This window comes from Arachis hypogaea, chromosome 19, assembly GCF_003086295.3.
Source record: "Arachis hypogaea cultivar Tifrunner chromosome 19, arahy.Tifrunner.gnm2.J5K5, whole genome shotgun sequence".
Classification (NCBI taxonomy): Eukaryota; Viridiplantae; Streptophyta; class Magnoliopsida; order Fabales; family Fabaceae; genus Arachis; species Arachis hypogaea.
This window is the reverse complement of record NC_092054.1, coordinates 22,050,895-22,074,554: the sequence shown is the minus strand read 5'-3', so window position 1 is coordinate 22,074,554 and position 23,660 is coordinate 22,050,895. Positions and strand designations below refer to the sequence as shown.

At 33.7% G+C, this 23,660-nt stretch overlaps 1 protein-coding gene across 1 annotated transcript; it reads left to right on the top strand.

The window, feature by feature from the left end:
* The first annotated feature begins 14,534 nt into the window (after positions 1 to 14,534).
* On the top strand, positions 14,535 to 15,218 carry LOC112780102 (putative invertase inhibitor). Its single transcript, XM_025824442.3, has one exon. It carries the CDS (start codon positions 14,567 to 14,569, stop codon positions 15,146 to 15,148), a length of 582 nt encoding a protein of 193 aa, XP_025680227.1. The 5' UTR covers positions 14,535 to 14,566; the 3' UTR covers positions 15,149 to 15,218.
* Positions 15,219 to 23,660: the final 8,442 nt, after the last annotated feature.

Genomic DNA, 23,660 nt, shown 5'->3' with positions numbered 1-23,660 from the left:
TAGTTATTATTTTTATATGAAAAAAATCTAATTTTTTAATAATAATTAATTTTAATTCACTATCTAAAATTTGAAACAATTTAACGTGTATACTTTTATATTTAATTAGGTGTTAAGTCTGTTGTACAAATAGAAATAATTAATTTTTATACTTATTATTTAAAAATAATATTTTTTTTCTCTATGTATATAAAAATATAATTAGATATTAGCATAAAAAAATTATATTGATAGTTATAAAATTAACTAAAAATTATTTTTTTAAAATAATTAAATCTTGATTCTAACTTTTAATTATAACATTAGTATTCTCTCCAAATTATATGTAATAAATATTTGAAAGAAGTGAAATAAAAATATAGATTAAAAAGATAAACGTTGAAAATTTAAAACTAAATAAAAAACTAAAAAATATATATAATAATACTAATATTTTTTATTTGAATTATATTATTTTGTTAATTTTTTTCTGTAGAACAAAAAGGAAGAAAAAATAGAGAATGAGAGAAAAAAGAGAAAAAAAATGAAGAGAGTGAGAGTTTGTTAATTTTGGAAGAAAAATTTTTATTTTAATTGTAATAAAAAAATATCAGATGACATATTTTGATTTGTCAAATTACTAATATAAAATATAAATTATATATAGAATGAAAATAATAGAGAGAAATAGAAGAATAGAGAGATAGATGAGAGAATTTAGGAATGAAGTTTATTAATTTTGGAAGAGAATATTTTCTCTCAATTTTAAGAAGAAAGTGTCATGTGACACATTTGGTTATTAAATTAGATAGTAATATATGATACATAATATAGATATATTTTAATTTTAATACAATTAAAGAATGTCATGTTGCATATTTTGATTGTCAAATTCGTAATTAGTCATAAATAATGATATATAAAAGAGATAGAGTGGTTGAAGAAATGAAAGAGATAGAAAAAAGAAGAGGAAGGAGGGGAGAACTTTTTAATTTTGGAGGGAAAAATTTGATTTCAATTGCAACGAGAGAGTGACATGTGACACATTTTTGTTGTAAAATTAGTAGGAAGACTAAAAAATTCTTTAATTTTGGAGGAAAATATTTGATTTCAATTACAATGAGAGAGTGACATGTGACACATTTTGATTGTAAAATTAGTAAGGAGAATGGGAGAATTTCTTAGTTTTAGAGGAAAAGATTTTATTTCAATTGCAATGAAAAAGTGACATGTGACACATTTTGGTTGTAAGATTAGTAGGGGTAGCAAAACGGGTCGAGCCCGTCGAGCCGATCCGTTAAACCCGCTAAAAAAGGCGGGTCGGGTTAGGATTTTGAACCCGCCAAACCCACACTGCCAAATTGGCGGGTTTTGGCGGGCTTGTCCACTGGGCCAAAGATTTTTATTTTTTATTTTTTTATTAAATAAAAGAGTAATTACTATTATAAAATTAATAATTATAGAATTTTTAAACACTTTTTTTTCATTTTTTGTTTTTATTCTTCTTTTAGTTATTAACTTTATTTATTTTATTTTACAATTTCGTATATATGCTCAAATTATGTGACTTATTTTTTAAAATAAAGATGATTCTATTGACAAATATTATTTTGAACAATTTTATTGAAGTTAAAAATAAAAAATAGTAAAAAAATTATATTATAATTTGACTATTTTTTATTTGTATTTGATTTTTTAATTATTATTTTTTGGTTAATTTTAATGCATTTTATTTAAAAAAAAAAAAAAGAAGCGAGCTAGCCCGCCAACCCGCCAATCCGCCATAAAGCGGGGCGGGTTAGCATTTTTAACCCATTTTAGTTGGCGGGACGGGCCGGTTCACCCCGTTTATGGGTCGGGCCTGGGCAGGGGCGGGTTGGGGCGAGCCGGCCCGCTTTGTCACCCCTAAAGATTAGTAATATATAATAGATATAATAGATATAATAGATAATATATAATAGATTATTAATTATTAAAATAAAAAATATTTTAAATACTTTATATAATTAAAAAAAGACATTAAAAATAATTAAAAAATTAATTTATATTTTAATATAAATAAAATATCAAAATATCATTACAATTTATTTAAAAAATATTTTGTATTTTATATATATGCCATGCCCTATGTCTTATAAGAATTTTAAATTTGCGTGTCTACGTGTCGTGTGTTATGTCCCGTGTCTGTGTCAATATTCATGCATCTTCATAGCTATCGATATACTAAAATTCAACTACAAAATAAATTATTTTATATTTATATTATTTCACATATCTTTAATATCTATTTATCTATCTATTAATATATAATAGGAGAATAATAGCGAGTTAGTTGCTCGACAAGTGTTTGCTTTCATTGAGTGACAAGTGGCAACAAAACAAAAATAAAAAATAAAAAGGTAAAAAACCAAAGTTCCATGAGACCGTGAATAAAAAAAAGGGAAAGTACGAGGAGCCAATGAAATATTTATACAATGTGTACAATAGAGGTTTGGGGAATATTAGAGATATAATCATTAGTGTTACCCTTTCCCATCAGCTGAAGCTTTTGGGATGAGTGGTATCATGCATGGTATTAGAACGCTAGATCCGAAAGATCAAGAGTTCGATCCTTGGTGTACTCCAAAATCAGTTTAAGCTTTTGAAAAGATGTTTATTATCGCTAGTATACATATTGTACAAATAGTCCATTGTCTCCCTAGCGGGATCCATAAAAAAAGCATTCGGCAGAGTTTTTGATAAAATTCAAATTCAAAATCATTTTACTATAGTGGTATATGATTCACGGTGTGAGAAAGAGAGAAAGACAGAACGATAAGAGGAGAGAGAAATAAAGACAAAATGTTACAGAGAAGAAGAAAACATGAGAGTGAAGAAAGGAAACACGACAGAAAAAGGAGAAGAGGGTGGCGAACAAAGGTGGAGGTAACAGATAAGGAGGCTAGATCGAGAGAGAAGGGAAGAGGAGACAGGAATATATATTACAAGTTTGAACAAAACCTATTAGGTCCCATCTCACAGATCCATTTCAACTCTTCAATGTCAGTATTTAATTTGATCACTTCTTGTTCAATGCGTTGATTTTCTGATTAATCAAATCATATATTAGAATTAATTATGCAGATTCATCCTCTCTCCATCTTTACTACTCTCTGGCTGAAGGAATAAACTGCAACATCATTTGTGATGTTTTGTTCTTTTTTTTTTTTTATTTTGGAAGATTTCTGTGGTTCTTTGTTTCTAGCTTTGAGTATTTCGTGCAATTGGAAGCTTTGATCTTCGGGGTATTGAGAGTGTTGGTTCATAAAAGATAAGAGGAACGAGAAGTCAGTGGAGGGTGAGAACAAGATCAAGTATAAAATGAAGACTGTGAATTGCAAGTTCTGGAGAAAACTTATGCTGGTAAGTGAAAGCTTTTTAGCCATTTTTTAACAATTTTGTACTACTTTTTATTTTTTGGTTTTTCCACGATTTAGGTGGATTGAGAAAGTTCTATTTTGAACATTCTTTCTTGATTTACTACCATACCTATTATTCATTTGTTCAGTTTTAAGTCTCTTATATATGATAAATATGTGATACAATGATTTAGGGCTTATTCTTATGGAAAAAAGGAGAAGAGAATAGATCCATTTATTCGGTTTCAAGTCTTTCCTGTTTTTTTTTTATTTTGTTTTGAGTTTTTTTTCATGATTGTTTTTATGAATAGATGGAGTGTCATTTGTGCATATGAATACTGTAAATACAATGTTGAGTGTGATGTTATGATTCATTTATATGTTGAAGATTATTTTTTAGTAAAGTACTTTGCTTTAGTTAGGACTTTCGGTGTAATTGTGGAATCATTTCCAAACTTTAGTCTTTGTTGTTCAATTTTTAAGCTGTAGATATATTTGGTTTAGACTGTTCTCATGCTGTTGTTATAGAACGTCAACGAAATCACTTAGATTTTCATGCTAAAAATACAGTAAAGAAGAAAAAATGCTTAGTTCACAGGTTATTTTTTTCTGGAGGATATCAGCAGGTCAGGTTTTTTTTATATCAAGAAAATTTTCTCTTCTATTTATGCCAATGTTTCATTTTAATCCACTGTGAAGTATTCTCACTACATTTTTGTAGATAGTGGTGTCAATTTTTTTGGTGGGTATATTTATAGATCTAAGAATATGAACAGGTTTGGCTCAGGAATTGGAAAAAGGATTCAAGGCCTGTTTGCTATTATATCAGATTTCAATAAATTAAGCGTCTCTTATGTATGAGTGTTTCATCTAATATTGCTATGTAAGACTTTGAACTGACATATATATAGCAAAAATTGTTGTATTCTTTGAAATTGTGATTGATTCAGAGTAAAAGAACTTTGGTTTTGAGAATATTGACGCAATCAACATATGTTATTCATATTTTTCAAATTTTTTATTTTTTTTATTGCTTGATGTGATGTTGGTTTTATTCTCCCATGAATTGACTACTTTTTAGATTAACTTTTAATGTAAACATTAAATTGTTTTGCAGTGTCTGTTGAGGGCCCTTAAAAAGGAGAATCCGAAGTTACTAAGAGTACCTCCAATGGTGAGTTCCTCTTTGACTTTTTTCTGACATATAAGAACTCTAACCATTGGAGGAGAGAAGGAGTGAGTTCCCACACAAGGATCAAGGTAAGGGAGTCCCTCTAAGCAGGGACTCAAATTAACCAATAACAATTTACCATTTGGCAAGTTATTATAAAAAAATAATAATATAAAATCTGAAATAATTAAATAATTAAATAATAATTAAATTAGTAATAATTATAATAAAAATTATATTTTTATTTAATTAATAATTTATATTAATTATTTAAATAATAATTAATTAAATAATTAATTAGATTAAATAATTAAGTTTTTATTTAATTAATTATTTATATTATAATTAATATTGAATATTATTTATATTATTATATTAAATTATAATTAATTAAATTTACTTACATTAAAAAATAAATTTAATTTTTATACCTTATAAAATAATTTTTAGTTGAGTTGGTTATTTTTATTTTTAAAATTTAAAATGCTAATGATATTATTAAAATTAGCAGTTGTAAACACAAAACTATAAATTAGTATAATCTCGAATTATATATTGTGTATTATTATTATATATGAATTTATTTAATATTAATATCTTTTAATAATGAATTATTTTTAAATTTATAAATTTAAATAATATTATTGAAAAAAATTAATTATATTAATTTTAAGTATTTTAATTAATTAATTAAGTGGGACCACAATAGAGACTAAAGTTAGTTCCTCCTAATGGAGAATAGAGAGATGCTTTGAGTTCCTATTTATTGTTTATGACACAAAAGCTGATGTGGAGTTACTTTTTGTGACAGGTGGGCCATAAACATGAACTGGGATGAGTTCCCTACTGGAGATGGTCTAATGGTTACCTCTGCAGTGTTTTTTCTCGTTCACCCAACAATAAAATTAAATGGTACTAATATAGTATTAAATGATTTATTAATGAGGTTCATTTCATTTTTAATTGATTTTTACTACAGAATGTTAATTCTTAGATTATATAAAACTAATTACAAAACCTTTTTCTTCACCTCCTCATATGTCAAATAAAAACAGTGATGGAACGGCGGCCCCATGCGCGGTACAACTTGCCGGTGATTGCAGCAGCAACGGCAGCGGCGCTGGTGGCTCTGGACAGCAAGGCCGACGATGACGGCGAGCTTGCAGCAGCAGACATGATGACTCTCTCTCTCTCTCTCTCTCTCTCTCTCTCTCTCTCTCTCTCTCTCTCTCTCTCTCTCTCTCTCTCTCTCTCTCTCTCCAACTCGACGACGATGGTGACGATGGCATCCAGCCCCACCGGTGCCGTCTTCCTCTCTCTCTTTTCTCTTCTTCTTCCTTCCTTCCCTCTCTGTGCGCATCTCTTCTCTTTTCTTTCTTTCTTTGTTTTATGCGAGTATGAGGGGGTAAGGAGTGAGTGTGTTATGTTAATATTTTGGGTAATTTTATAGTTTTAATAAAATTAGGGGATAGGTAATAATTAAAAATCAACTTTTTTTATCTTTAAGATTACCTTAAGAATACCATTTTATTTATCAACTTTCCGATTGATTTTTCAAATAAGTACTTTAATTTAAAATTAGAAATAATCTATTTAATTTTTAGTTTAAAAACTTAGGTTTAAAATCTCCAAATTCAAATTTGAATCACATAAAATTTTTATTATTTTGTAATTACTAAAACTTTAAATATCAAATATAAAAATTATCTAATAATTATAAAATTAGATTAAAAAAAAATCCTTAATTTAATTCAAACTTAATTCATCAAAACTTGCTTTAGTTATATTTAATAAAATAATTTTTGAAAATTGAGTCTTGATCGAATAAAATAGATCAAGGCTGGTTCATAATCTAACTTCAAAAAATCTGAGTCTTACATCACCTGTTCCAATCATTTTGCTTTCGACATAAAATAACAATGCAAGTCACTTCATTAACAATACTCCACCTTGACTTGCTTTGTCACTTGTCTTTAATTTCTGCAAATATTAACCAAGTTCAAGCAATGCTTAAACTTGTCAATCGACAATGATTTGGTCGTCATGTCAGTTGGATTCTCAATTTTAACTATTTACTGAATTGCAATAGTACAATTGTTAATACTTTCTCTGACAAAGTGAAGTTGGACGTCAATGTGCTTAGTCCTTTCATGATAAACTGGGTTCTTAGTCAAGTAGATAGCACTTTGACTATCACAAGATACAATTAGTACATCTGAATTTAACCCAAGACTATCCAAAAGACCTCGCATCCAAATACTTTCTTTAGCAGCCTCAGTCAAGGCCATATACTTAGTTTAAGTTGTCGATAATGCTACTGTAGATTACAGTACTACTTTCCAGCTAATAGTACATGCAAAGACTGTAAAGATATGACCTGTTAATGACCTTCTTTTATCTAGGTCACCAGCATAATCAGAATCAACATAGCCAACAACTCCTTATTTTCTCTTACCTTCAAACACCAGACATATATCAGTGAAACTTCTCAAGTACCGCATGTTCCATTTGACAACTTCCTAATATACCTTTTTAGAATTGCTCATAAAACTGCTTACAACACTTACAGCTTGTGAAATATCCGGTTTAGTGCACACATGGCATACATAAGACTGACAACAACATTAAGTATGGTATATGAGACGTGCTCCACGTCCTTTTTGGTTTTCGGACAATCCTTGGAGGATAGCTTAAAGTGAGCAGCTAAACGGAGTACCAACTGGTTTAACCTGATCCATATTGATGCGTTGTATTACTTTTGTAATATAATTTTGTTGCATCAACCATAGCCTGCTACGATGCCTTTCCCTATGAATTTCCATTCCCAAAATTTTCCTTGCTACACCTAGGTCTTTCATCTCAAATTCCTTTTCTAACTGAGTTATCAACATGCTAATTTCAACTTTATTATTAGCTGCTATTAGCATATCATCAACATATATTAACAGATAAATTCTTGAACCATCTAGAAGCTCCTTAGAGATATGCAATTATCATATTGCTTTTTGTTGTAACCAATACTGATCATGAATTCATCAAACCTCTTATTCCACTATCTTTGAGATTGCTTCAACCCATATAATGACTTCTTCAACAAACAAACATGGTCTTTCTTCTCAAGATCAGTGAACTCTTCTGGTTGACTTATGTAAATTGTTTCCTCTAGCTCACCATGTAACAACATCGTTTTTACATCAAGTCACTCTAGCTCCAGGTCAAACATACTTACAGTAGCTAATAGGACTCGAATAGAGCTATGCTTTGCAACAGGAGAGAATACTTCGTTGAAGTTGATACCTCCTTTTGAGTAAAGCCCTTTACTACTAGTCTTGCATTGAACCTTGGGTGATCAACTCCAGGAATTCCTTCCTTTCTTTTGAAGACACATTTGCATCCAATCACTCTTCTTCCTTTTGAAAGATCTACTAGCTCTCATGTCAGATTTTTATGAAAAGACTCAATCTACTCTTTCCTTGTGGCTAGCCACTACTTTGACTCCATGTTGTGAATTGCTTCATGATGGGAGTTTGGTTCATTTCCTACCACGTCATCTACCATAGCCAGTGCAAAAGCTATAGGATGTGCCTCCGCTGAGTCAAATGCACAAGAAGCTGAATCTTGATATCTTTTTGGCTTTTGAACTTGTCACTTCTCTCTGCCAGTAGCAAAACTATATAGTTCTACTTTTCTGATTTCTTTACCAGTAACTCTATCATCAGATTTATTTTCTTGTTCTTCTTCAAGTTGAGTAGTTTTTGAAGTGTTGGGCTGAATTTCTTCTTCTTCTTGCTTCATCTTTCCACTGTCAACTTCTAGCTCCACTTGCTTCTGGACACAATAATCTATTTCTGCCTTATCTATTTTAAATTTCTGCATTTGATTTATTATGGTCGCCTTATCAAAAGTGACATATCTGCTGACAATGATTTTGGGGAGAGCTTGTCTTTTCTGTACACCACAGTCTATAGCCTTTCACTCCTCGTGCATACCCTAGAAATATGCACATAGGGATGGCAACAGGTAAGGGTCCCCGCCCTCGTCCCCGTTTAGGAAAATTTCCCCCGTCTCTGCCCCATCCCCGTCACGGGTCCCTATTTATTTTTCTCCACAGGGGAGGCAAATACCTGCGGATATCTGTAGATATTAAACTTTAAAAATAAAAAAATATAACCATAATAAAATTTCATACATTTCAACTAAAATGTATCAAATTAAACACATTCAAACACATTTAACATTATCAAATCCAATTCACTCATTATTTGACTAAATCTCCAACAAATACTAAAATAAAACAAAATAGAAAAATTTTCAACATAACAATATTATTTGACTTGCAATAGTTACATATAGCTTTTTACTTGCCATCAATTTTTTGTCTTTTGAAATGATTCCACACAACAGAAGTTAGTTTTCTTTTATTTCCACAGCCATCACCAGGAAATTGTTGAGTTGAGCATTCAGTTTGTGATTATGCTGCTTGAGTTGGTATTGGTACTTCTAAACCAACATTAGCTTCCTTTAAGACTCGACCATTGCTGGCAGCGATGCCACTGCACCTTGTGTTTCACTTTCACTTGTGAATGGAAGGTTCTTAAGCATTGATATTCTCATGGCTATACATGATAAGAACTGAAACAGAATAAAACAGTCCATATATAAAAAACAACAAACTCAATCATCATTAAAGAAATTCTAAGATCTATTAACAACAACATAATAACGGCACCCAGAGTCTCAGATTTTCACATTAACTCCAACTACCAACAACACTTAGAAAATAAAATTTAAGATTCATAACAACATAATAATAAGACAAGGTGCAGTAATAGTTTCAGAAGAAGAGGAAGATGAACCTGGAGATGGGAATAGGTTTAACGATGTGAGGGAGACGGGAAAACTTCGGTGACAGCCACAGGAGAGGTTCAGCAACAGCGATGCGAGACCTTCCGTCACGAAAGGAATGGATGGCAATGGCACTAGTTGATGGGAGACCGTCAGCATTGACGAAGCTTGCACGAGAGAGTTGAGATTTTAGTGACAGAGGATGGCAAGTTGATGACGGCAACAACTTGTTGGACTCGGCGATAAAAAGGTTAGACTCGGCGATGGAGGGGGCAAAAAGGAGGGGGAGACTAGAAAAGCCAGAGCATGGCGTGGTTAGAGAGTGGGGGTTGGGAGAGAGGGGTAGAGGAGAGAGTGAGAGGATGTGTGCCGTTTGAGAGAGCGGGGAATTAGGCCTTAAGATTTTTTGCATCTTATATGTGTGTGTGTTTGAAGGGTGTTGATGTAATTTCACTCTAGCGAGGATTTAGCGGGTCCCTATGGGGCGGGTACCTCAATCCTCGCCCTCGTCTCTATTTATTTGTGGGGATTTTGCAGGTTTCTATTTTCCTCATCGCGAAAATTCCCGCAGGTTCGGATTTTTCGCCATCCCTATATGCACTTTCTTGCCCTCGCCTCAAGTTTACCATCACTTACATGGGAATATGTAGGGCAACCAAATATTTTTAGATTAGAATAATTAATGGGTCAACCGGACCATACCTCTTGTGGAATTTTCAGATCAATTGCAGTTGATGCAGATCGATTAATCAGGTATGCAATTGTATTGACCGCCTCATCCCAAAATGATTTAGGAAGACCATCATTGATTTGCATGCATCGTGCATGCTCTATAAGTGTTCTGTTTATTCGTTCTTTAACTCTGTTTTGTTGTGGTATTCCTGATACAGTATGGTTCCTCATTATACCATTATCTCTGTAGAACTCTACAAAATTTTTACTGCAAAATTCTTTGCTATTGTCAGTTCTCAGTCGCTTGACTGATCACTCGGTTAGCTTCTTGACCATGGCTTTCCATTAATTGTATCTTCCAAACACTTCATATTTTTTCTTCAGGAAACAGACCCAAACTTTTCTGGATCAATCATCGATCAGTGTGAGAAAATAGCAAACTCCACCCAAACTTTATTCTGAGTGAATGTACTCTAATATTCCATTGCTATTGTGCTTTCTAGTGCTAAACTCTACTCGTTTCTGTTTTTCAAAGACACCGTTTTCATAGAAACTAGTTTGCAATTCTTTAAGCCTTTTAACAAGTATCTGTCAGTAAGTATGGACATTCCTTTCTCACTCATGTGACCAAGACTCATGTGCCACAATCGTGTAGCATCATTATCATTCTTTTCAAGGAATAGAACAACAACAATTTCACTTACTGTACTTTTTCGTAATATGCAAATCCTCTGTGTAACTTTCCTTTCATCACCACCATCAAACATTTGAATACCTTCAAGAAATATCCTTTGCATATAACTTCGTAACCATTTTCAACTATGGCGCTCAATGAGATTAGATTTCTGCCCAGTTTCTGGTACGTGCCATGCATGGGGCAATATACTGGTCCCATCATCTGATTTAATTCTAGCTTGTCCTTCACCTACTGCTGGAATTAATCGGTTATCTCCTAGTTGGACACTTCCATCCCTAATTTTGTAGGAAATAAAAATATCTTTACTAGGCGTCATGTGAAATGATGAATTAGAATCCAAGATTCACCCGTCTCCAAAGTTACTAGTGAATATGATTAGAGCAGAACCAGTATCACTATCTTTTAGAACTATCAATTATTATGTTTGCAAAATTTTTTATTTCTCCTTTCTTTGTGAAAAATTTCTTCTAATGTGTCCTCGTTTGTGACAATAAAAATACTTTATAGATTTGTGTTTTCAAGACTTTGACTTTGATCGATTCATGCTTGAGTTTGTGGACCCTCTTTTTTTACTGTGACCTCTCGTTATAAATAACCTATTGGCAGAATTGTTTGCAGTGAATTTAGATACTAGTTTCTGATACTTTTTTGTCAACAGTGCATCTTTAATATTTGATACTGTGATTTCAGATCTACCATATAACATGGTATCACAGAAATTATTATATGTCGGAGGTAATGACGTCAACAAGATCATAGCTTGATCAACATCTTTGACTTTTATTCCAGCTGCATCAAAATCGAATATCATCAGAGTAAAGTCATCTATGTGAACTCTTATATATTTATCTCCTATGATTCAACTTGTTAGAAAGGTCTTGATAGAATATTTTTTATCCAAGGCCTTCCACAATAAATCAGCAGTTTTTTTCATCCGTTACCTCTCGTAACACGTTGTCTGCCAAACATAAATAGATTGTACTTCTTGCTTTTGCCATGTTATCAACTTTTTTATCATTAGATAATGCCTTCGACAATTTGTTATTCCGTCCAACACCTTCGCTATATCTTGCTGATCTAGCAAAGCTTGCATCTTTAATTTTCATAATTAGAAGTCATTGAAATAGTCAAATTTTTCGCTTCAAATTTTTTGGACCAACATCTTATATTAAAATAAAATACTTTTTCTTATGTGAAAGATCAGACAAAACTACAATCATAGAACATATAAAAAATTAAACCTTTTTTCTAAAACCAAGTAGCTCTGCTACCCTTGTTAAGAATAAGTTAGAGTCTGAGCAAAAGCAAGTCAAATAATTTTACTTGAAAAGTGACAAAATTAATATGCCAACAAAATAGATCAAAAAAGAAAAAGAGTAATACTGATATTTTAACATGAAACAATTTTCTTGATGAACGGACAAAAAATCACAGGCCAACACTTCGAAAAATATCCACTGTATTAAAAATAGTTACAATATAGTGTGCTACAGTAAAACATTCTTGTACTACAATTAGTAATATATAGTGAGTACTAGAAACTAAAAAGTATAATTAATTCTAATATGTATCATTCACAACTCTCAAAATTTTATCACATACTCTCTATAATATTACACTCACTACTTTACAAGAAAACTCACTTACAAAATAAAAAACACAAATAAAACTATCAAAGAAATAAAATGCTTTGTTTTTGCTTATTTTGTGTTTTATTACTTGATGCAATAAGCCTTACTTTAATTTATGCTCTATTTATAACTGAAGTTAATGAAACACGGTCACTTTTTATTTTAATATTTTAAATATTAATATCTTCAATTAATCAAAACCTACTTTACTTTACCTTCTCTAATTATTTTATTTTTGCACAAAACAACAATACAACTCACTTAATTAACGAAGATTAGTGAAAAGGAAGATTTTAGGCTGTGAGAATTTTTTTTATTTTCATATTAGATATTTGGACTTTCGTTGCTTTATGAGATTCATTAACTTTGAGATGGTTTTAAATTTATTTTTCTCACCCAAAAATTGTTAACACAAATTTACTGCAATTAACTTTTTCTCAATAAAAGTTGTCAAAAAACATCAAAATTAAGTTGATAAAAAAAAAAGATTCAACTCACATACACACAAGATATTTTTCACAAAATTAGTGTATTGGATATATTTTCTATTTATTATGCACAGATACTAGATACTGTGATATAGTCACAAAATACGATACAATATGAGATATATAAATATACAAATTTAAAATTTTTATAAGACACGAAGAGATGACATATATATAAAATATAAAATATTTTTTAGATAAATTATAATAATATTTTAGTATTTTATTGATATTAAATATAAATTAAATTTTTAGTTATTTTTAATTATATAAAATATTTTTTATTTTAATAATTAATAATATATACTATTTCTAAACTCATTTCAAGAATAAAAATTAAGAATAAGATTAGACATATAGACACGTGATGATATTTAGGTGTGTTCAAACATGTCTGAAATTTTTTTTTGTTTTTTTATTAAGATACCGTTAAATACAAAAAATATACATATCAATAAGTGTCATATCCAAAATATGTCTTAACATGTAAACTCGACAAATTAAAAAAAGGGGTTAACCACCAAAAATGCTTTCAAATTATTTAAACGCTAACAAAAATACACTCGAATTTTATTATCGACAAAAATGCCTTTAAATAATTTAAAAACACAACAAAAATACCCAACAGTAAATATATATTTTCAAAAAATATCTTAGAGATTGAATTTTGATGCAATTTTTTACAATCATGATTATAAAAATAAGATATTATTATACTTAAAATTTGGTGATTTTTCGTTAAGTATATGTTTTTTTATAATTTTTTTTGTTAACAACCAATAATACTTTTAAAAAATTACAAAATAATATATAATTAACAGAAAATCACCAAATTTTAAGAATAATAATATCTCATTTTTGTAATCATGCTTGCAAAAAATCGCATCAAAATTCAATCTCTAATGTATTTTTTGAGAAATACATATTTAATGTTAGCTTTTTTTACAAGATTATCTAACATTAAATATGTATTTCTCAAAAAATATATTAGAAATTGAATTTTGATACAATTTTTTACAAAAATAATTTAAAAAATGAGATATTATTATCCTTAAAATTTGGTAATTTTTCATTAAGTATATATTTTTTGTAATTTTTTGCTAACAACTAATAATATTTTAAAAAAATCATAACAACGTATATACTTAAAAAAAAATACCAAATTTTAAGAATAATAATATCTTATTTTTTTTTAATTATACTTGCAAAAAATCACATCAAAATTCAATCTGTAAGACCATTTTTGAAAATATATATTTACTGTTAAACATTTTTGTCGCATTTTTAAACGATTTAAAGGTATTTTTGTCGATAGTAAAATTATGATTTATTTTTGTCCGCATTTAAATAATTCAGGAGTATTTTTTGTGGTTAACCCTACAAAAAGTGTCCGTAATTCGTAAATCTCCGTACTCGTCAATTAGCCAAAATCACACCTTCTTCAACTATAGTTTAAAAGGAAAGGTATGCATAGAAATTGTGGCCTTGCCTCCACGTACATACCAAAAATCATAGTCGACCCCTTTTCCTTTTGCTTTGCATAATTCTTCCTTCTAATGATTCATCATTAACTTAGCTTGTAATTCCTTGTTGCTTCAGGTAGCAATTAACGTTCAGTCTCGTGTAAGCATTCTACACCATAAATATATGAATAAATTACAAAGTTAAAAGATGCAAGTGAAAAAATGGGACCTCAAACTTCCATTCTCGTTCTCATAATAATCCTCTTGTCTTTCTACTCCATTGTAGCAAAGCCAAACCATAATCTGATCCAACAAACCTGCAAGAACATCTCAGAAACTGATTCCAATGTTAGCTACAAATTCTGCATAAATTCTCTCGAATCAGATCCTCGAAGCCACGGCGCCAAAAGCCTCGAAAAACTCGGCCTCGCATCGATCAAGCTAGTGAGGCACAACGTGACAGATACTAGAGCTCAAATCAAAGAGATTCTCAAGAAGAACAAGAACAAGTTGGATCCATTTGCCAAAGAGTGCTTAGATGATTGTCTTCAAGTTTATTCTGATGCCATCGCAACTATTAAAGAAGCCATTAAAGATTACAAGGCTAAGCGTTATGCTGATTCTAATGTGAAGCTAAGCTCTGTTATTGATGCCTCTACGACGTGCGAAGATGGATTCAATCAAAGAAACGGTGTCGTTTCGCCGTTAACTAAACGAAACAAGGACACTTTTCTGCTTTCTGCTATATCGCTTTCGATTATTAACATGCTCAATAAGGACAATTTGAAGGACGCTGAACTCTGATTTTTCTCTCTTTGTTGCAAATTTGTAAATTCTTGCAATTTTAATCGTTATATTATCATTTATTTTTATATACTTTCATAGTTACATGTTGACTATCTGAATCCAAGCAACAGAATGCGCCCACACATGGAAGATCATGTAAAGCAAAAAAATTGGTAAAATAATAAAATAAAAAATTAAATATTTTTAAATTAAAATAATAAAACATATATTTTATAAAACGGAAAAGCTCTGCATCCATGTATTTTTTACATGGTTGGTAACTAAGTAATTTCCTCCACACGTACGTCCCTCACCCCTCACTCGTTTGTCATACACGCACTACATATAACGTGTTGCAACCTAAAGTTTTGCTCAACGTAAACCTTCTGCTGCAACGTAAACCTCCTTCTTCTTCTTCTTCTTCTCCTCCTCCTCCTCCTTCTTCTTCTCTGCTCGCATTCTTCCTTATTGATCTACATTGCCTTCGTCGTTCTCCTCTGGTCGCGTTCATCTTCTCGTTTTCTTATTTCGATCTAGTTGCATTTATCTTCTTCCTATTCTTCTTCCTTTTCTTCTTCGATATGCACTTCTGAATCGAAACAATAAATGACTCAACTTCAAATCAGGAGAGCGATTTGAATTACTCTTCTGAAACGAATCAAAATGACAAAGTTTGGATTATTCAATTTTGAATCGAATTGAATGGAACGCAATTGCTAATTTAAATTGAATTAAATGGACGGAGGTGTACTGAATTGAATTGATAATATGTAAATTATAGGCAGAGTTATTTGAATTTGATTTTATATAATGGATTATGTTTTGTTCACTCAGTACTATACAATTGTTTCACCATGAGTACGGTGTTCGGTTCACCATGAGTACTGTGTTCGGTTCATTCTGCAGAATGCTGTTTGTCCCGAGGGTTACCTAAAACTGAAAGTCGATCTCGGATGAGATCTGCTATGGTAGCCGGAGCTGTCGTGTCCGACTTGTTGGATCTGGTGGTGCTGTTGATCCTTGATCACCGGAGGGTGGTGGTACCTGTAAGAGACTCCGATGCTTAAGTTAGCATGGGTTTTAAGCAGGTTTTTTAGTAGAATCAGAGTATGAGTTATACCTGGGTGCTCCAGTGTATTTATAGTAGTGTGGAGTGACCTCTCTTTGAGATAAGTTAGTTATCTTATCTTATCTTTGAGTGAAGTCATCTTATCTTTAAGGGGAACCGCCTTTATCTTTATAGGCTTTGGCTGCCTTTAGATTGGGCTGTGTCCCTTCGTTTGGGCCGGCTTGGGCCTCTCATGGCGATTTGGCCGAACTCTTTTGAGAAGAGGTCGAGGTGACCTATCCTGAAGAGGTCGGTCGCTGCCCGGGTCGGATAACTCGACACAGGATATGAACAGTGCCCCTGCTCGAGCTCGGTCTTTCCTTTGAGGTCGTGTTTTTTTATACTTCGTCCCCTTTTGGGGAAGCCGTGCTCGAGCATTTTGTTTGTTGTCGATCTCCCGTATAACTCGACTTGGGGCTCTTTGAATGCGAAGCGTTTCTTTCTCCCTTTAGTTGCATTTCGCTTTTTCTTGAAAACGTGCGAGGGTTTAAAAGCTTATTAATATCCCTTCGCCGTTTCCTTTTTCCCTCTTTGGTACCTCATTTTGAATTTTTCAAGGACTCATTTTACAGTTTCTTTCTCTAATTTTCTCTTCGTCTTCTCTGCTCATCATGGTGCTTCGTTCTCTTACTCCTTTGCTTGAGAGTGATTGTTTGGCGCATCGTTTTTTCGTCTTCAAGCAGTTGTCGTCTTTCTCCTCTGCAGGTTGGTATTTCTTCCTTCATTTTTCATTTCGATGGTAGCCTTTATACTGCATGTTCTACGAAATATTTGGTTTTTACCAAGTCTGTTTTGAAAAGCTTGATCCTTTCTGCCAAAGATTGCATCTTTTTATTTTTGATCAATGCTGTGATTCCCTTTACCTGCTTTTGTTTGAGGAAAATGTATTCTTCTTGGGGATCTTGCTTTCTGAAGGGTTTTTTCTTTTGCCGCTGTTCCTATCTCTTTTTATACATCGTTTTTGTTTGAACTGTTTGGTAGAAAAGGTTGTAGCTTTGATGATGAACTGTTGGCTCGAAACAGTTGTAGCTTTTTGATGTTTTTGGCATGGTCTTCGATGATGATGGTTTTTACTGTTTGGATGAAGAGATGCTGGTGCTTAGGTTGCATTTTTTAGTGGTTTTAGGGCTTTGCGTTTGTCCCTTTTTCTGAGTTCTTAGTCCTGTTGTTGCCTCTAAAGGGTGCCCCTGGATTTTAGTGTAAGTCCTTGGGTTTCCCTTTTTGCTGCCACCTCTGACACTTGTTTTCTTGCTTTTGTTGTTGTCCGAGTTATTTTCCTAATTGCCCGAGTTGCTTGGTAGTGACCCCTCTTTTTTATTTTTCTTACTGTAGGGATAGTTGGCCTATGTATTCACGAAAGAATATTGTCGAGATGTCTTCAAGAGTTCCTGCTGGTATGGCTGATTGGTTGGATTCGATAGTTCTCATGTGTGTGACTGTAGCTGACCCCGCATATTGAGCAAAACTTAGGAGATTCCATAGGATTTGTAGTGATAGGGACGAGGAGAAGAAGTATGAGTTAGTGTCCCCTGACCTTGAGGAGAGGGTTTGTTTTCCTTCTTTGACTCAAGGGGAACGGCCTTTTTTCTATGCTTATGACTACTTTTTTAGTCAGTTGAATATCACCATCCCTTTCACTGCTTTCGAGACCGAGCTGTTGTGGATGTTCACCCTTTTTTCTTGGATGAAAACAATGAGCCCGCCTTCCCCTTATGTTGGCAAAAAAATGTAGTAGTGACTAAGTACTCTTGGGAGAGTCTGGATGAGGTCGGACAGGCCTTTGTGAATGTATTAGAGGAGAACTGGGGCGAGCCCCCTCATCTTGACACGAAGAAGTTTCTAGGAGATCCTTCCCTTCTTCGTACCGAATTAGGTAGTGACCGACATCTTTTATTATAGTTTTTCTTTGTGGTTGAATTTTTCCTTTTTCTGTTTGTGACTTCTTTTCTTGGTTTCTGTTTTACAAAGATGGTGAAGTCTACGGACTCCATGAAACACTTCCGTAGGGCTAAGAAAGCAACAGCTGCTCAAAACATCTCGGCCAAGACTGTAGAAGGAGAGTCTTCTCAGGTGCCTCCAAAGAAACCAACATCAGGTGCTTCTGGGCCGAGGAAGATTATTCCAGCTCCTCAGGTTCGGACTGTTCCCCTTGACCCAATTCGACCATCTTTTGGTGCTGCCTCCTCCCCCACTACTGCTGGTCCTCCTCCAAAATGGCAAAAAACTATTGGTCCTTATAACCTGGATGCCCAGGATTTTGATGCTGTGGGATTTGTTGATGAACAGATTGCTCCCTACGGCCAGCTTCCCATGGATGATGTTTCCATCCTTCGCCACTTGGATTTTATTACCAGTAATAGTATTCGGATGGCCCATATGGGTGCAGCCTTATTCCGTACCGTCCAGGGTTCCCCGGTCCATGCGACTAAGGCTTTTATAGAGGATGCTAAATCGGAATTTGATAGAATCAAGGGACTGAAGGATGAGCTTGACGCTAAGGTAATTATGTAACACCCTAACTATCAAATGTCACGCTTTCGGCTGCGCCACTCTGATAGTTCGGGTATTACGATGGCTTTTAATTATATTTAATACTAAAATATGAGCCTGTTTAAATCCTAAACCAAATTTTCAAACATACATCCATACCTTTCAATACAATCTATAATACTTACAAATAATATATATATATATATATATATATATATATATATATATATATATATATATATATATATATATATATATATATATATATATATATATATATATATACACACATCATTCCAATATATAAACTTCACATATCAAAACTCCTATCCCTCTTGCAAAAATAATAATATTAATGGCGAGGGAAGAATAATAAACTAAACTCAACTACTCTTCATAAGCTTCTTCGTCTATTTCCTGAAAAGAGAAGCCTGTAGGGGGTGAGAACCTAACCGCATAGTCTCACCACGAATTTTCAGAAATTGTTATAAGAAGATATATCGTAGGTAAATTGTTTTTCAAACTCAGAGATTAAGTATCCAGAAATTCCAAACTTAGTCTTTACTATAAAAGAAAATTAAAAGTTTCCTAAGAATGATCAACCACAGCCTTCAACTCAGCGACTCAAAAAATTCCACAACAGAAACAACCACAGGCAAAACATACAAGGAAAACACAGGTATAGATAGCAGTTACAGCAAATAGCTCAAATAACAGTTAATAACAGTTCAGCAACTAGGAAAATCCAAACAAATTCAAACACAAGCAAAGCATACAAGTGCATATGATGCATGCCTGTACTATGGCTGATGGAGCTCATCTGTCGGTTATCCAGCCAACCCAACAAGTCCGAAAACCTTAGACTGTCCTCCGTCGCGCATCCCTAAGAGTCTATGCATAGAGTTCACATACATTCATCATATAATCACTCAATGGGGGTTATCCATACCCGGAAATTTATACGTGCCCGATCACCCTTACGACGTAGGGTCAACATAGTATCGAGAATCAACCTGGAACACGTGGTGGCGAGCCACAGTTTTAACCCAGGAAAACTTGTATCTCAGATATCATTATTCATTCCATCTCATTTCAATCATCAAACATCATTTCATTCACCGTCAATCAGACTCAAAATCTTATTTCAAAAATCATTATTGGCCCACTTTCAAATCACAAACGTATTTAGTTCACATCTTGCCAAGAACCACTTTTCTTAAGTAATTTTCTTTTCAAAACTTTCAAACAACTTCATAACCAAGCCAAATTCAAAATCTCTTCTTGAAAGACTCAAAATCACTCATTTTCAAATCATTTGCTCAATTGCCTTAAAATCAAAAGTTATTAATTGAACTTTACAGCAAGGTCTCAAGACTTTAGGGAAAAACAACCGGCCTCATTTTCCTATGTTCCGTAAGGACTCTAAAACAAATCATTGTTTTCTTAATTTGATTTATACAAAGGAAGTTTCTAAACCCATTTAAAACCAAATCATAGAAATCAGAAGTTCCGAATCAAATTCGAATCCAAAATCAATCTTAGTTTTATTCTTGAAACCAATTCTTTCAACCTTTTCCAAAAACATCACAAAGTGACATCACTCAATCAAAGTCCCTTTTTATATATATAAAATCGACTTTAAAATATAATACTTTCCTTAAGTGCTTTAAAATCTTTAAAATCGTAAGGTAATTCTATTCTGAATAAATCGAACTTAAGACATGTTTTTGTCAAATAAAATGAATTCAAAACATAACTATTTCCTTAATAAATCAAACAATACGATTCCTCAAAATTAAACTTTTCCAAATAACATTTCAACATGGTTTCATATTTTCTATAAAATTTGGCAGCATCTCCCCTAAAACTTGGACTTTGCCACCCTCTTCGAGTCCCAACCGAACCATTCATCAATCCTTTTCAACGGGTTCAAACCCAAATCAATTTCCAATAAACAGAATTCAGATTTTCAGATATGGAAATCATTTCAATATCCAACCAACCAAAAATCCCTAATTTAACAAAATCAAACAATATTTCAGTCAAACAGTCAACCATATCCACCTAAGACAATTCAGACAATTCATAAGACGTATATAATCACCAGAAATTGTATTTGTCACACCCATATCTATTTATAACAATTCTAAATTATAAAATAAGCTGTTTTAGAAAATCACCCCTACCTTGATAAGTCGAATCCCATACCCAACGCATCACAGAAAAGTCTTTTCTCTCGGCCCGCGGTCAACAGAAGCCGCAAATCTCGGCTCAAACCATTCTTTCAGCAACCACAACAACATTTATGCAACATGCAATATTCAGAACTCGAATTGAAATAGCAAAACAAAGTAGCCAAAAACTCCGAGCACGACATGCAAGCACCAATACTCAACCCTATCATAGACAACGTCACAACACTTCAGCATAAAATAACAGAACAGCGACTACACTAGTTTTCGGAGTAAAGCAACTTACTGAAATTGAGGCTAAGTGGGGGAACGAAACCGCAGTGGCTCCGACAAGTTCCAACAGCGATCAGAACTCCGGTGACGGTGGCTGTAACAACATGCAATGACAATAAAGCTCCTGGAATCTCAAAAGGATGTAAACCAAACTCAAACCCTTACCGGCAGCATTGTCGAAGACGGCGGTGGCGTTCCCTGGCGGCAGAAGCGGCGGTAACCCCGACGGCGGCGCTGACAATGATGGCTCCCTCCGGTGACTACCCAATCCCGGCGACGGCGAGGAAGCCATGGCAGCGGCGGCAACAAGCTCCCCTCCCGCGGGCTCCTTCTCTCTCCTGCATTTGGCTCAGTAGCGACGGAGGCCTCTTCTCCTTCTTCTGCCCGCAACCAGCTTCGACGGTGATGGAAACCGGCGATGACAGCAATGACGCGGCTGACAGTGGTGGCTCCTCGGGCGGCGACGTGACTGGGCGGCACGACTCCCCCTCATCGCGGTTCTGGTCGACGGCAGCAGCGCATCCTTCTCTCCTCTTTCTCAGATCCCCTCTCTTTTCTCTTCCCTTCTCCCCTGTCGCAGCCCACTCATCCCCGGCGCTCTCCCCCTCTCGGACCTCCCTCTTCCCTCTTCCGCCTTTCCTTTTCCTCTTTCTTTTTCTTCTTCCATTTTGTTTCAGCGTGTATGTGCTTGTTGAGTGTGAGTGTGTAACTGTAAGTTGGGGGGGCAGGGTAGGGTACCGTGTGTGTGTGTTTAGTGTGGGTAGGGTTAGGTTAGTGAAGATAAATTAGGATTTGTGTTATGTAGTGAAATAGAAAATTTTAGGGATTAAGATAAGGTAGTAATTTAAAATAAAAATATAAGTATAGAGTAAATATCTAAATTCAAATTAAATATATATTAATCATCTTTGAAATACTAATTCAACAAAAATTAATGATAATTACATTAGTTTTCCTTCATTTGTAAAACAAGATAAAAAATCTAAATATTTAAAATTAAGGCATAGAAAATATTCACTATTTTTCAAATATAAAAATTCTAAATAATAAATAAGAATATATTTAACTTATATATAAAAATTTCTAAAAATATAATATTAAATAAATATAATAGATCGTAAATAATTTATTAATAACTTTTTAAAATTGTGGGTCTTACAAATTAAGCTGGAGTTAGATCTGGAGAAGGAAAAGTCCCGAGCTACCAGGGCTGAAGCAGCTGCAAACTTGGCAGAGGAGATGGCGAAAAAGCACAAGGAGAGTTATACCCACACTTATGCCGAGCTGTTGGAGTTGAGGGAGAGGCTTGATTTTGTCCAATCGGATTACGCCGATCTCCAGGGTCATCTGGTAGATACTGTGACGGGTGCTTATGAAAATTTAAAGGCACAGGTCTGAGTTCTTGCCCCTGAGCTCGACCTGACTCTCTTCAGCTTGGATAATGTGGTGGAGGACGACAAGATAGTTCCTACCCCGGATGATGAAGAAGAAGGTCCTCCCCCTGCGCCACCAGCCAAAGCTTCTGCCGCCACAACTTCTTCAACTTCTGCGGCTGAGGTCGACCATCCCGAATCTGACCCTGATGTTCAAATTCTCAATCAGGAGGATGGGATTGCGGATGCCGTTCCTTTGAAGACCATTCCTCCTCCTTCAGCCACAGATGCTACTACTGGGGAGACTTTGAACCCCTTATGATATCTTGTTTATTTGTATAGCTCGACTTGTGGATTTTTAAACTCTGCTTTTTGTAACTTTTGATATGGTAGACTTCTCTTAACTTTAGTTGCTTGTGTGCAACTTTATTTTGGAAAAATAAAACACTTTTAAACTCTGAAACTGCCACTTAGGCGGCCTTTTGAGTCTTTTAATGTTTTATTTTGACGGATATAATTCTCCGATATGTTGTTCATGCCTTTTGCAGCTTTTGGTGGATATCTATAGAGTTTTGGTACTTTGCTGTCTGACCTCTTTTTGATCATTTGTTTTGTTTATCTTCTGTTTGGGCGATGTGATCCTTGGGGCCATCTTGTCCGACAACTTTTTAGTGTTCTCGTGGAACCTTTTTAGTTAGTCCGAACAATTTTGATAGCCTTGTCGTGAAGTCGTGTCTTCTTGGACAAAGTTATGTCCCTTCTAGCACACGTCTTTTGAGCCTCAGTTTGTTTTTTGGATTGCGCGACCTCTTTGTCTAAGCTTTTCAGTCGTGTTCCAACTTTTTAGGTAGTTGGACGACTTTTTAGCTTTTCTTTTGGCTTCATGCGTTTGCTTTTTAAGTAGTGTCTTTTTTCAAGACTTTGTACCTTTCAGCAAAGCATTTTGTGAGATGTCCTTGTCGCTCTTTTTTTGTAGTGATCCTTTCGTTGGTCCGACTTCTTTTGTCGGTCCAAGCAAAGTTAGGTCCGACTTCTTTTGTTGGTCCCAGCTAAGTTAGGTCCGGCCTCTTTTGTCGGTCCAAGATAGGTTAGGT

Excerpts from the sequence above, each read along its gene's own strand:
- LOC112780102 (XM_025824442.3), top strand. The coding sequence starts at position 14,567 with ATGGGACCTCAAACTTCCATTCTCGTTCTCATAATAATCCTCTTGTCT.